The 12,405-nt window shown below is 43.8% G+C and overlaps 1 protein-coding gene across 1 annotated transcript in view; it reads right to left on the bottom strand.

Annotated features, from left to right (window-relative positions):
* The window catches only part of LOC146617540 (polypeptide N-acetylgalactosaminyltransferase 14-like), a 243,147-nt gene that overhangs the window by 34,713 nt on the left and 196,029 nt on the right, over positions 1-12,405 (bottom strand). Inside the window, exon 11 of the mRNA XM_085373147.1 lies at positions 9,826-9,929. Coding sequence (XP_085229273.1) covers positions 9,826-9,929 — 104 coding nt within the window. The remainder of the gene's footprint in view (positions 1-9,825; positions 9,930-12,405) is intronic.

Below are 12,405 nucleotides of genomic sequence, written 5' to 3'. Positions count from 1 at the left end.
GGGGTCACTGTACTGAGTGCCCTGATTACCACTAGAACCACTGTTACCTTCACCCTCCACATCTTGTCAAATTCTTCTCTCAACTCTTGGTACTTCTCCAGCTTCTCATGTTCCTTCTTCCTGATCTTGCTGTCATTCATTATAGCTACATCTATCACTACGGCCATCTCCCTCTGTTTATCCACCTCTAATATGTCTGGTTGGTTAGCCATCACCAGTTTGTCTGTATGTATCTGGAAGTCCCACAGGAACTTAGATCCGTCATTCTCAACTACCCTAGGTGTCCCATTTTGACCTCAGGACTTGTTCCTGTTGGTCACTTGGTTATGGTGTTCGATGTATGCCCTGCCTGCTAGCATCTTGCACCCTACTGTTATGTGCTGGATTTTCTCAAGGGCAACTGTACACAGCCTGCACCTGGGGTCTTGCCTGGTGTGATAGACCCCTGCCTCTATGGATCTTGTACTTGGAGCTTGCTTCTGTGCTGCCATGATTAGTGCCGCTTTCCTGCCTTTCAGTCCAGCTTTGTCCAGCCACTGGTAGGATTTCTGATTGTCAGACAGTTCTTCTATCTGCTGGTGGTATCTGCAAGGACCTGTCCTTACATGTCCTTATTGCACCTCTTTTTTCTTGGATTTTTGCTGCCTGAAGTATTAACTAAGCATGCTGTCAGTGAAGGCCATCTTCCTGATGTGCTCATGGGTGTGGATGTTCAAGCTAGTCCTCAGCCTCTTTCATTGCACTTAGTGTACAGTCTCAGGGTGCTAGGCTTGGGGTGAAACCCTCCATTCATGGTCAGGAGCTTCCTTGTCTTGATGTCTGTGGCTTCTATCTCCTCCTTTGGGCACCTTATTATCCCAGCAGGGTACCTGATCACTGGCAGGGAGTAGGTTTTGATAACCCGGATATTGTTCTTAACATTTAGCTGACTCTTCAGGACTTGCCTCACTCTCTGCAAGTACTTGGTGGTTCTAGCTTTCCTAGCAGCCTGTTAGTGGTTCCCATTTCCCTGTGGGATTCCAAGATACTTGTAGCATGATCCCATAAGTTCTTTCTTCCTTCCCCCTGGTTAACGAGGAGGTGGCTAACGATTGCTCCATTCTGTAGTCGGTATCCATAGCCAGTCTTGTCAGTGATCTCACTGAGGGGGTTCAGGCCTATACAGAACAGCAGTGGGGACAGACTACCTCCTTGGTAGATCGTGCACTTGATGGTGACTTGTGCTATGGGCTTGAAGTTGGCCTCTAGTGTTGTACGTCACATCCCAATGGAGTTCCTGATAAAGGTTCTTAGGGTCCTGTTGATCTTGTTTATTTCTAGGCATTCCAGGATCCAGGTGCAGGGCACTGGAGTCATAGACCTTCTTGTAGTCAATCCAGGTAGGGCACAGGTTGGTCAGTCTGGACTTGCAATCTCAGAGGTACTGTCCATAGTACTCCGTTCACATTATCTAGCAGATCCTCAGATGGTACTTCACTTAGTCTTAGTAACCAGCTACGGAGGATCCAGGTTTCAAGCTTTGCCATGATACCCTCTCTCAGGACAGTTCCTCAAGCACTCAACAATCCTCCTTCCATTGCACTTGGGGCTTGGTACCCAATCTCGGGTGGAGGTGATGATATCGCCCCCATGAGCCGTCATCCTGGCTCCCCCTTGCCGTAGCATTAGTGTTGTACCTTGTCAAACTCTAGACATGAGAATATTTCCTTCTACTGAATGTTGGAACACTGAGCTACTAGTGGTTTGACTGTCAATCTGGATGCTGGGTATCGAAGAATCCATAGATCCCTCATCCTATTCATCCTATTCATGTAACCCCTTCCACTTCCACTTTGTGGGGCGATCGTGGCTCAAGAGTTGGGAGTTCGCCTTGTAATCGGAAGGTTGCCGGTTCGAGCCCCGGCTTGGACAGTCTCGGTCGTTGTGTCCTTGGGCAAGACACTTCACCCGTTGCCTACTGGTGGTGGTCAGAGGGCCCGGTGGCGCCAGTGTCCGGCAGCCTCGCCTCTGTCAGTGCGCCCCAGGGTGGCTGTGGCTACAATGTAGCTTGCCATCACCAGTGTGTGAATGTGTGCGTGAATGGGTGGATGACTGGATATGTAAAGCGCTTTGGGGTCCTTAGGGACTAGTAAAGCGCTATATAAATACAGGCCATTTACCATTTTCAAGCAACTTAAAGAAGTCCAGACGCTTTTCTTTGTAAGCTCATTTGACTACAATGACCTGGATGACTGAGAACCTTCACAGACATGGGGTTCATTTTAAATGTCTAGAACAAGCTTCACTAAAGTAAGAGGTGGTGTTAGGGATGAAACCAGTTTTAACATACTTTTGGGAGGCAAACATCAAGTGTGTCAGGTTAACTGGTTAAATTTACCTCCATTCTGTCTCTCACGCTTATTTATTTGAAGTGTTGTCCTTTTTTTCTATTTTGTATCTTTTCTATTCGGCACATCACAGCTAAGTGGGACAACCCTCCCTAAATATTTGATGACACACTGATGGACTCTGATTTGTTTGTTTGAGTTATGTGTGTTAGAATGTGTGTGCGGATGCATTCATATGACCTGCTTACACTGTGCTCATTCTCTGATGTGAGCACTGCAACACAGATGAAAGACAAAACTAACTTCACTTCATTTCACATCATTCCTCGTGTGTGTGTTAATTCTCAGAGTTTCTATCTGTCCACAGAGAAAAAAAGAAACAAGCGTTCCCCCAAAGAAAGAGAAGCTGAAAATTTCACAAAGTTTTTGCAGTAACAGGGGGGGAGAGAGGGAGAGTGAGAGCATGGAAGAGAGAGGAAGTGAAAATTAGAGCATGGACTGGTTTGATGAGGGAGAGGAGGGATGGAGGCAAAGATGAAACACGAGAGAGTACAAAGGAGAACAAGAGAAGTCAGCAAGATGCTGAGATATTGACACAGAGCCTGTGAGACTGACAGAAACATGACAGAGAGCAAATGAGTGTGTGTGTGTGTGTGTGTGTGTGTGTGTGTGTGTGTGTGTGTGTGCGCGTGTTTGTGTGTGCGTGTTTGTGTGCGCACGTTTCTCAAAGGGAGATGAAAAACAGGCTAACCATCTTTCAGTGATCAGAGAAAAGGCAGCAGTATAACAATCACCAAACTGAATTCAACACCATAGACACCCACAGACAGACACAAACACACACACACACACACACACACACACACATGCACAGTTCAGATGACTGGAGGCAGGTAGCAGCAGGAGCGCCAGATGCTGCTGCTGGATGGATGTCAGAAGGTAAAGACTTTTTTTTTGTTGAATGAAAACTTCACCTTTGTTTCTGGCAGTTATCTCACTAATTTAATCATCCCTCTGTCTTTGCAATCGGCTCAGCTGTCTGTGATCACACAGTCAACACCAGGGAAACTGTTCAAGTCATGCATCTGATGCAGTGCTAGGTGTATGCTAAAACTACAAGCTGTTATCTCCTCACTTTCCCCCCTCTGTCACTCCACTATTACAAATCTGAATTCAAATCTGATTTAAATTACTGAGCAGTCGCCTTTAAAGTTGTCTCCTTCGGGCACAGCTGTCCTCCTACTTTTAGATCACTATCTCAAATTCTGTATGCGTCAATGATGCTCACTGGATACCCACTATTGTGTCGAAAGGCCAAACCTTCAACTTGAATTTAATTCTGTGGAAAAGGACAAGGTTACAGAGAGCATCTGGTCGAGCTCGTGGTAAGTGAAGGTTGTGCTGTGTGCTAGGGTACAGTGGCACATGCACAGTTCAGCTGGTTTGCAATAGATGTTATCTTTCAGACACCACTGGACATGATGGTATAATTCTGCCATGACAGTGTGACTCTGGGCAACAATGTCTTTGTGTGTTGTGAAAGTCAAAACAAAATGGCAAGTATGCTCGTGTTACAGTTTTTTACAGCCGCTAGGACACATTTCTCAATACTTAGGTCACGTTTGCAAAACTCCTCACACAGTGAGCACAACAGAAGTCTATGTGGGCTAAACTGAGGACCAGTTATCATTGTTTTGGCACAAAATGCATTCAATGACTACATCTCTCAAATTTCATGAATTATCTTCTCACTCAGACACAACAACTGCCAAAAATCTTTGTACGTACAGGACATTTTGCATGTGCTTACATACTGTTGTCAAAACTGTTAAACTTATGGCCAAAACAATAACACAATGCAAAACTTGAAAAGACAGCAAAATTCAACAGCAATATTTTATTGAAACATATTTTAAATCTAAAAATGCAGTTTAACCAGCCACAGCTGATTCTCATTGTAGATGAACATCTGCACAGGTGTTACTCCTTCAATTGTTCAACTCCTTCAATTCTGGCATGCCAGAAGATTCTTTCCTAGGTGTGTTGCCCTAGATGACATAAGATGTGATGTGGATGAGAACCTGTGGCCAAATGGAGAAGACCGAGTAGATTAGCATTACTATTGTATGTGTATCAGTGGATGGTGTGTATACAAATTCTTGTATTTTGGGATTACTTAGTGGAAAAAAATAGAAATACATAAACAAATATTAACGAATTCTGCATGATGTCTGATTCATTCCAGTAACATATATTGAAATTATAAACAGAGATGTGTCCTTGTTTTACACAAGAAAACACTGTGTAATGCTACATGTTGTTAGTGTTTTTCAGGTCATTGTTTTGTGGGTGACAAAGTGTGTTTGTCGGCTGTCAACCTTTGCTAGTGTTCTGGAAGAATGAGTTTATTTGAGACCTGAATGAAGTGTTTTGGTAGTTGTAGTGCATTTTGAATGTGAAATGAACTGCTTTGCCAAGCTGACGGTCAGTTAGGAGGATTGTGTGAAGAGTTTTGCAAAAGTGACCTAAGTATTGGGAAATGTGTCCTAGCGGCTGTAAAAAACTGTAATACCCCTGACCTGATGCTTAACCTTCAAACTTGCACACTGAGTCTCTGTTTTTCCTGAAAACTGCTGTTTTGTCTCAGAGCTGCAGACAGACACAGTTCTCATCACAAGTGATGATACCTGACATGAAACTCGAGTCTTCTTGACACTGAAGTTGGTGCAATTTCGATTCATGTGGTGAAATCACAGACTGTAGGTGTAAGCCATCAAAATGGGACATCCATCATATAATAGCCATCTAAAAATTTCAGCAGCACTGGAAGCACAATGAGGAATTAAATTTAGGCATGCTTATTAACTATGGCTGCACCTCGCACTGTTATTTAAGATTGATTATGATTAGGAAATAATAGCAGCGTTTGGTATAAAATGAAAAAAGCAAACTAGCCCATTTCCTCCTTCAAGTGAAAGCTAACGTTTTAAATATTTAACTAAAACCATAAAAAACATGAATCTTGCATTAAAGCATCATCCTGCCAGTGAACATGACAACCACACAGATTTGCTCTGGGTAAATTAATCATTTCTGAATGTTGGTGGTGAGAAGACAGGGTTGCTAAAACTATAGTGAAGAAAATACAGTTTAGATGTGAAACAGTAGAACTGCAGGTGAAGAGGAGGTTTGGCTTTCTTGTAACCGAAGCACTGAGCTCATTAAAGCTGATCATGATATAGTGCCTTATCTCTGGGCAAATTAGACCTTTGTGTGCAATGGTACAAAGTGATACGGTAACTGCTTTATGGCAATTCTGGGTTTTTATAGGAATTGGCATTAATGTGATGAATACCTTTAATTTGTTAGGTACCAAATTTATTGAACATGAGAGAAACTCATACCCGCTAATAATTCATCCACTCACTGATTCTGACCTGATTTTTTCCCTTAAGGTAATAATCCTACAAATTTTGTGACGATGTTCAAGTTTGCAGACATCCAGCAGGTTTCTCTGTGATGTTATGATGTTTTTAGATGGTCAGTTTGGCGACTTATTTTGTAGTTACACAGGAGAAGTCAGTTCATTTCTTTTTTCTTTTTTTTTTTTTTTTTTTCCGCCTGTCCCATTTGGTTCTTTAGCCATCAGAATTGTTGTCTGAAGACCAACAAGGATACCCAATGGATTTACTTTGCCAAATGGATCATCGTGGCATTGCCGTATTGGTCCATTTGGTCGATCTTTGTTTTTATTATTTATTATATTTTATTTTCAGATGTTACAGACGGGACAGACATGAGTGAGAGATAGGAAAGGGAGAAAGAAAGAGGAAGGAAAGGAAAAACAGAAGGGGAGAGGGACAGTGAGAAAGGGGGGGAGAAAAAAAATAAAAATCTCCTGGATCACCTGTTGAGAGAAGAATAGAAAACAAGCAAAAAAAGACAAAAAAAACAAAAAACAAAGCAACATACTAAACACAACACCATCGCATTAATCTAGCTAAGTGTAAACAGCAGTAAATACTAAATATTCAATGTTGTTGTGCAGCACGCAGGACAGATGTGCTTCGAAGTAGCAGCCAAGAAAGGTGTAATTTGGGTCTACGAGCAGTGAACACCCGTGTGCATACCTGTGTGGATCAGCGCGCTTGTATTCCAAAGGTTTCTCCATGTAACGATCTGCTAGGGAGTGTGGGGGGGCCACAGCCCCGTCCTCCAGGGTGTGAAGCAGGTATGGAGGAGATCAAAACTCCAGACATCCAGAGGCCCCCAGAACACAAGAAACCATGGAAGACCAACAGAGGGGCAGCCGCGCCACTGTTCCAGTAAGAGCTGAGGAGAGTCCCAGATGAGGGTTCACTCAGCAGCCGTGGAGCAGAAGCCAGGGGGAGTTGCAGTGACGCGCCCGTGAGCTCCGCCGGCCGCCAGCTGTGCCTGAGTGACCGAGCCCCAGGCCGAGAGGCCGGGGGCACCCCACCCCCGAAGGGGCCCGAGCGAGCCCCAGGCTCCAGGCCCCGATAAGCGGCCGCCAAGGAGTGAGCCGGTGTGTACCTGGACGCCCATCCCCAGACACAAAGAACCACCAATGCACCGACACCTGAGGGAGTCCGCCACCGGCAGGGGAAGTGGTGGTAGGTGGAGATAGGCCTCCAAACCTTGGAGGGCTTGAGGTGTCCCCAGAGAGGTGGCGTCTGATACCCAACCTGACATATAGACACAGACATACAGGCACACACAGACACAAACATCCATTCCCCCCCTCATGCTCTCATATGCACTCACTCCACACTCAACCAACGTGGAGACAGACATAAAGAGACGCTGTACACACGATCACACTCCCCAAGCGTACTCTACAAACCGGGTCTAGGTGCCCTTGCTCCTGGAGGGGGGAACTGCACCTAGACCCAGGTGGTGTTACCCTTTTCCCTGCGGTGGGGAGAGGCAGACCACCCCGACTCCGTAGCAGCAGGGAGGCCCCACACTCCAGACCGCAGTCGGACGGCCAACTCCACCTAGCCCTCCTGCTCCAGCAGGCCGCAGAGAATGGGGGTGGGAGAAGACTCCAAACCTCCCTCCACCCGCTCATTGTAGTGTTGATGCATGTGTGTTCTAAGGTGCAATTAAAACCCAGGAGGGCATGGAGCTACCTGCCAAGGAGCAGCAGGTAAGCGCATAGCCCCTCCTGATAGCCCTCAATGTCTACGTGTATTTAAAATTGAGAGGTGGGCAACGACGCCAGGGGTGAGGTGTACACCCTGATGGTAATTTGGACTCCGTGATTGTGCCCACCCCCAAGATCCTATATGTATGTGTAATGAGAGTGTGAATAATGTGAATGTCTAAGTTGTGGGATAAAATTGAGGCAGAGGCAGCCAGAAGGGGACAGAGGGGGGGGTAGCCTCCTCTGCACCCTGGTGACATACCCCTACTCCAAGGCCCTGCATGTGTGGGTGGTTGTGGTGGAGCGGGAAGAGAGAGGCAGCTGGAGATGGGGAGGGAAGGAAGGGAGGGGCAGGTAACCCCTCCCTGGGGCCAGCTCCCCCGCTGACCCCAGTAGGCACTCCCACACTCCACGACCCGCCAGGGAAAGGGGGCCCAGGCCCATCCAGACCGGGGCCCAGTGCAGCAGCGCCTCCCGGCCCCACAGAGCCCGGGACAGTCCACCCAACCCCACCACAGAGAAAACTGCACCCACCCCATCATCCACTCATCTTCCAGACTACATAAGACAGTAAACGCCCAGGCTGAGATCTTCCTCCACCTCTCCTGTATCTCCCCCTCCTGCAGAGAGAGTTCCTGAAGAGAGGAAAGCTCCTGCAAGATGTGACCATCTCCCCCACCAGTTGAAGAGCCCCCCCAGGTGGTTCGACGCACCGGCGGCACCCCGCTCCAGGGCCGGGCCCCTCGCACTGTTATTTAAGATTGATTATGATTAGGAAATAATAGCAGCGTTTGGTATAAAATGAAAAAAGCAAACTAGCCCATTTCCTCCTTCAAGTGAAAGCTAACGTTTTAAATATTTAACTAAAACCATGATTTTTTCCCTTAAGGTAATAATCCTACAAATTTTGTGACGATGTTCAAGTTTGCAGACATCCAGCAGGTTTCTCTGTGATGTTATGATGTTTTTAGATGGTCAGTTTGGCGACTTATTTTGTAGTTACACAGGAGAAGTCAGTTCATTTCAATAAACGTAAAAAAATCCTACATGCGTTTTTCCAGTGTTAAAAATCAGCGCAACTGGCAGTAAGCTGCATGTTGCAAACATTAGCAAATAAGATTGAGTGCTTGACTAATATTTTTTCCTGCTTATATTTTGTACCTTGAGAAATAATAATGAATGCAGTCGTCATTTAATTTAACACAGAATACCTTAATTTGCCACAGAAGAGAAGAGACGATAAGGGAAGAGAGAAGAAGAATCTGTAGAATTTGTTAACTCCTTACATTTGGTAATAACTCCTCTGATAAAAGGACCAATCTGCGTTACTTGATGTGTTTTTGCATAATGTGAAATCTGCAGGGAAGAACACCTTATATTTGGACTTTTAAATGTTTTGGGATAAAGGATCAATCACACAACCATAAAGCAAAATGCAATAAATAACAAATCATATAAAACATAAAAAACACTGTTCAAAAGACCAGTGGCAGCTAGGACAAATGCATTTTTAAGTCTGCACATTGGCATTCAGTAAATTAAACGTTTTTGGCTAACCTGGCTACGATCAGCCAGGTTAGAGTGGACCTGATCCCATACAAATGACTCAGGTTATCCTGCTGTTTTGATGCACATTGTAAGTACACCTTGCACTAAATCATTAAAAATGCATGACAATCATCAGTCATGGTTCGAACTCGAGCTAATTTAATTGCACTTATGTCTGAATCAGTTTTATGGCCCTCGTACTGACAAAGACACCATCCACAGCCTGACAGAAGACACATTTGGACCTAATCTGATTTACTTTGGACTCTTATGCCCAGTCATGGCACAGGAAAATAGTCTGTGGGCTAATCTGAGCTGAGCTCCAGATGTGGAGTTGTGACTGTGTCACTGTGGCCAGACTCACCCCGAAGCAACACTGGCAGTTAAAGCCTAATGCAGCTCATAGGAAACTGAAAATGTGGGCCTCCTTTGGTCCAAAGATACATTCCAGTTTCTTTGCAGTGAGAGTGGACTGACTGAATGTAAATAAACCAAAAGATACTGATGAAAATGCAGCTTGAGCTATTTATTTTGTGTTTCATAAATGGATGGTTGACTTTTTGCTAATGTTAGGATATAATGGTTTCACTGGTTTAGTCCATTTGAGATGGGTGGTCTGTAACAACAAAAATAAAATGATTTTAAAAATGTAGAAGTGGCAAAAATGTAATTACTCAACAGAAAACATCATTAATATTACTGCTTAAACCGTTAATATTAGTTTCCAATGTTTTACGAGTTCCCTCTAAACTTCACAGCACCTTTCTTCCAAGTACGATGACTCACCAAAGTTCTCACCACCCCAAATGTCCATGGCAGTGTCGTATTTTCCAAGGTGATTGAACCAGGACCTGTCAATCACAAACAGTCCGCCTGCAATGATGGGGGTCCTGTGAGAGAAACAACAAAAGGGGGGAAATAAGGGAGTCACAAGATGAGAAAAACATTTCCTTGTAATTTGTAATTAAGTCCTAAGCATGTCTACTAGATTTATGTCTCACTACTGACCCGAAAACATCCAGAGATGACAAAACAGATTAAAAAAAACATTTATGAAAAGGGAGTTTCAAAAGCATAAATCTTCACTACCTTCACTACCCTAACTTTTTAGTTACACATAAACATGTGAAAGAAAAGTAAAAGCTTCAGCCCTCACACGTGCTTGTGCTGCTTACATTTGTCCTCACATTTCTCCAGAATCTCATCACATCTAATCCAAACACGAGGAGCTCCTGTGTAGTTTCTCTTTGAGTTTTGCCGTTTCCTTTCTGTTTGCCATAACGCAAACACACACACACACAATCACACAGACACATGCAGGACAATGAGACGACTGAATAGCTGAAGGCCAGCACGCGCCATCAAATACCCTCTGTTTATCAACAATTATCCCGCTGTCATCGCCTGCAAATAGCACCCCGAGTGTGTGTGTCCGTATGTGGGTGGCAGAACATAAACTCTTTTCAAGCTCAATTTGTCCTTGTGTGTTTAAAGGAATGTAGCAGTGTGTGTGTGTGTGTATAAGACTTTGACTGCAGAAAGTGAGGATGTTAAATGGCATAAAATAACTTGGCAAATGCAATGAATAGGATGAGACAAACAAGACTGCGTTTATTTGTGGACATTTATGTGTATGTGTCCCTATCTTTATGAGGACTGATGCTCGAGGGCTATTTTTTCTCTAGAGTGTCGAGGCCGATCGGACAACACCACACAGTGCAGCAGCGATGATGTGACATAGGACTGGAACAGCAGAAATCTCAGTAATGATCATTTAAGAAATTAAGCTCAAAGGTTACGGGAATGCAGACCTCATCACAATCGACCGCCCACCGCGTTCCTTTTTCAGATGACGTTACCGCAGTGTCACTTAAATAAAGCTACTTTCAGCTTCTCCCTTATTCACAAAAGGTGACCACAGCGAGTCTGTCTGCACACTTCGAGCTTTTACAGGATCTTTTTCTTGTTAGACAAATGTTTAAATCACTGCATTATGGAGCAGTTTCACTGAAATGAGTAACAATAATAATAATAACATTATTATTTGTATTGCAGTTTCTGATACAGATACAAAGTGCTTTTCAGTTTGGAGAAAACACACATTAGAAAAGTGTGCATACATACAAAAATGTGTTTTCAGCAGTAATTTAACCAAAGCACAGATTGACCTGGGGTCCGTTCTTCGTACCGCGCTAAGTAAGTTAGCTGGATTTGATTGTTGACGATTTTGCGTGATCTTGGATCGTTCGGTTCTCCAAAGCTCATCCGGGACTTGCTGTCATAGCAACAGATCCGTAAGCGTAAACCTGCTCGGGAGCAGGCTTACTTTATGTAAACAGGATTAAATCGCGGCCACTCAGGTATGTCCGCTTCACTTATACGAAAGCAACAGCGATATTTTACCACTGTTTTACCATAAATAAATATTATCAATGTAACTAAAGTTAATGCAGTATTTGATCCTTTTATTGATTTCATACAGATACATACAGGTCATTTCCTAAAAAAAGGGAAATGTACTATTAATCATTCTATTTCATGTATTTGATTATTTCAGATGTAATTCATATTTTAGAGTAGTAATTGTAAATTACTTCGTGTAATCAAGATGAGAGACCACGGCTATAAAAGCGAAGGTGGATTTGGGAAGTCTGTCGCAGCCATGTCCTGTCCGTATACGCGAGCAACCCATTGCGGAAGGTGCAAGATTGATAAGGAGAGTTTTCAGAATTCAGCGTATATTGCGGGATAGACAGGATCCTTTAGCTCAGCGCGACAGTGTGCTCATAGAGAGATATCGATTTTCCCGTGAGGGTATTATTTACTTAACCAACTTGTTGACGAGGGGGTGCAGGACCACCACCTGTCTTTGTTTGCTCTGCCCTTTTCTTGGTTGCTGTTATAAACAAACAGATTATTTCAGGGTCTCTTTCCAAGAGACTAAAAGCAATATAAGTGATAAATATTACCATTCTGTAGAATATTCTTATATTTCACTTTTACTTGTTCCCATGTTCTAGTGGGTCCTGTCGTGGCTCTAATGTGAAAGAGGATATAATGTAATATAATATAATATAATATAATATAATATAATATAATATAGTGTAATATAATAAATTTACCCTACTGCCTACTGGTGTTGGCCAGAGGGGCCGATGGCGCGATATGGCAGCCTCGCTTCTGTCAGTCTGCCGCAGGGCAGCTGTGGCTACAACCGTAGCTGCCTCCACCAGTGTATGAATGTGAGAGTGAATGAATAGTGGTATTGTAAAGCGCTTTGGGTGCCTTGAAAAGCGCTATATAAATCCAATCCATTATTATTATTATTATTATTAAATTACTTACGAGTTTAATTTGTCAGCAACT

This window comes from Diplotaxodon limnothrissa, linkage group LG15, assembly GCF_057381915.1.
Source record: "Diplotaxodon limnothrissa isolate DT_005_m linkage group LG15, D_limnothrissa_male_GT1.1, whole genome shotgun sequence".
Taxonomy (NCBI): Eukaryota; Metazoa; Chordata; class Actinopteri; order Cichliformes; family Cichlidae; genus Diplotaxodon; species Diplotaxodon limnothrissa.
Note: the sequence above shows the minus strand (reverse complement) of the source record. Positions and strands in the feature narration are given on the sequence as shown.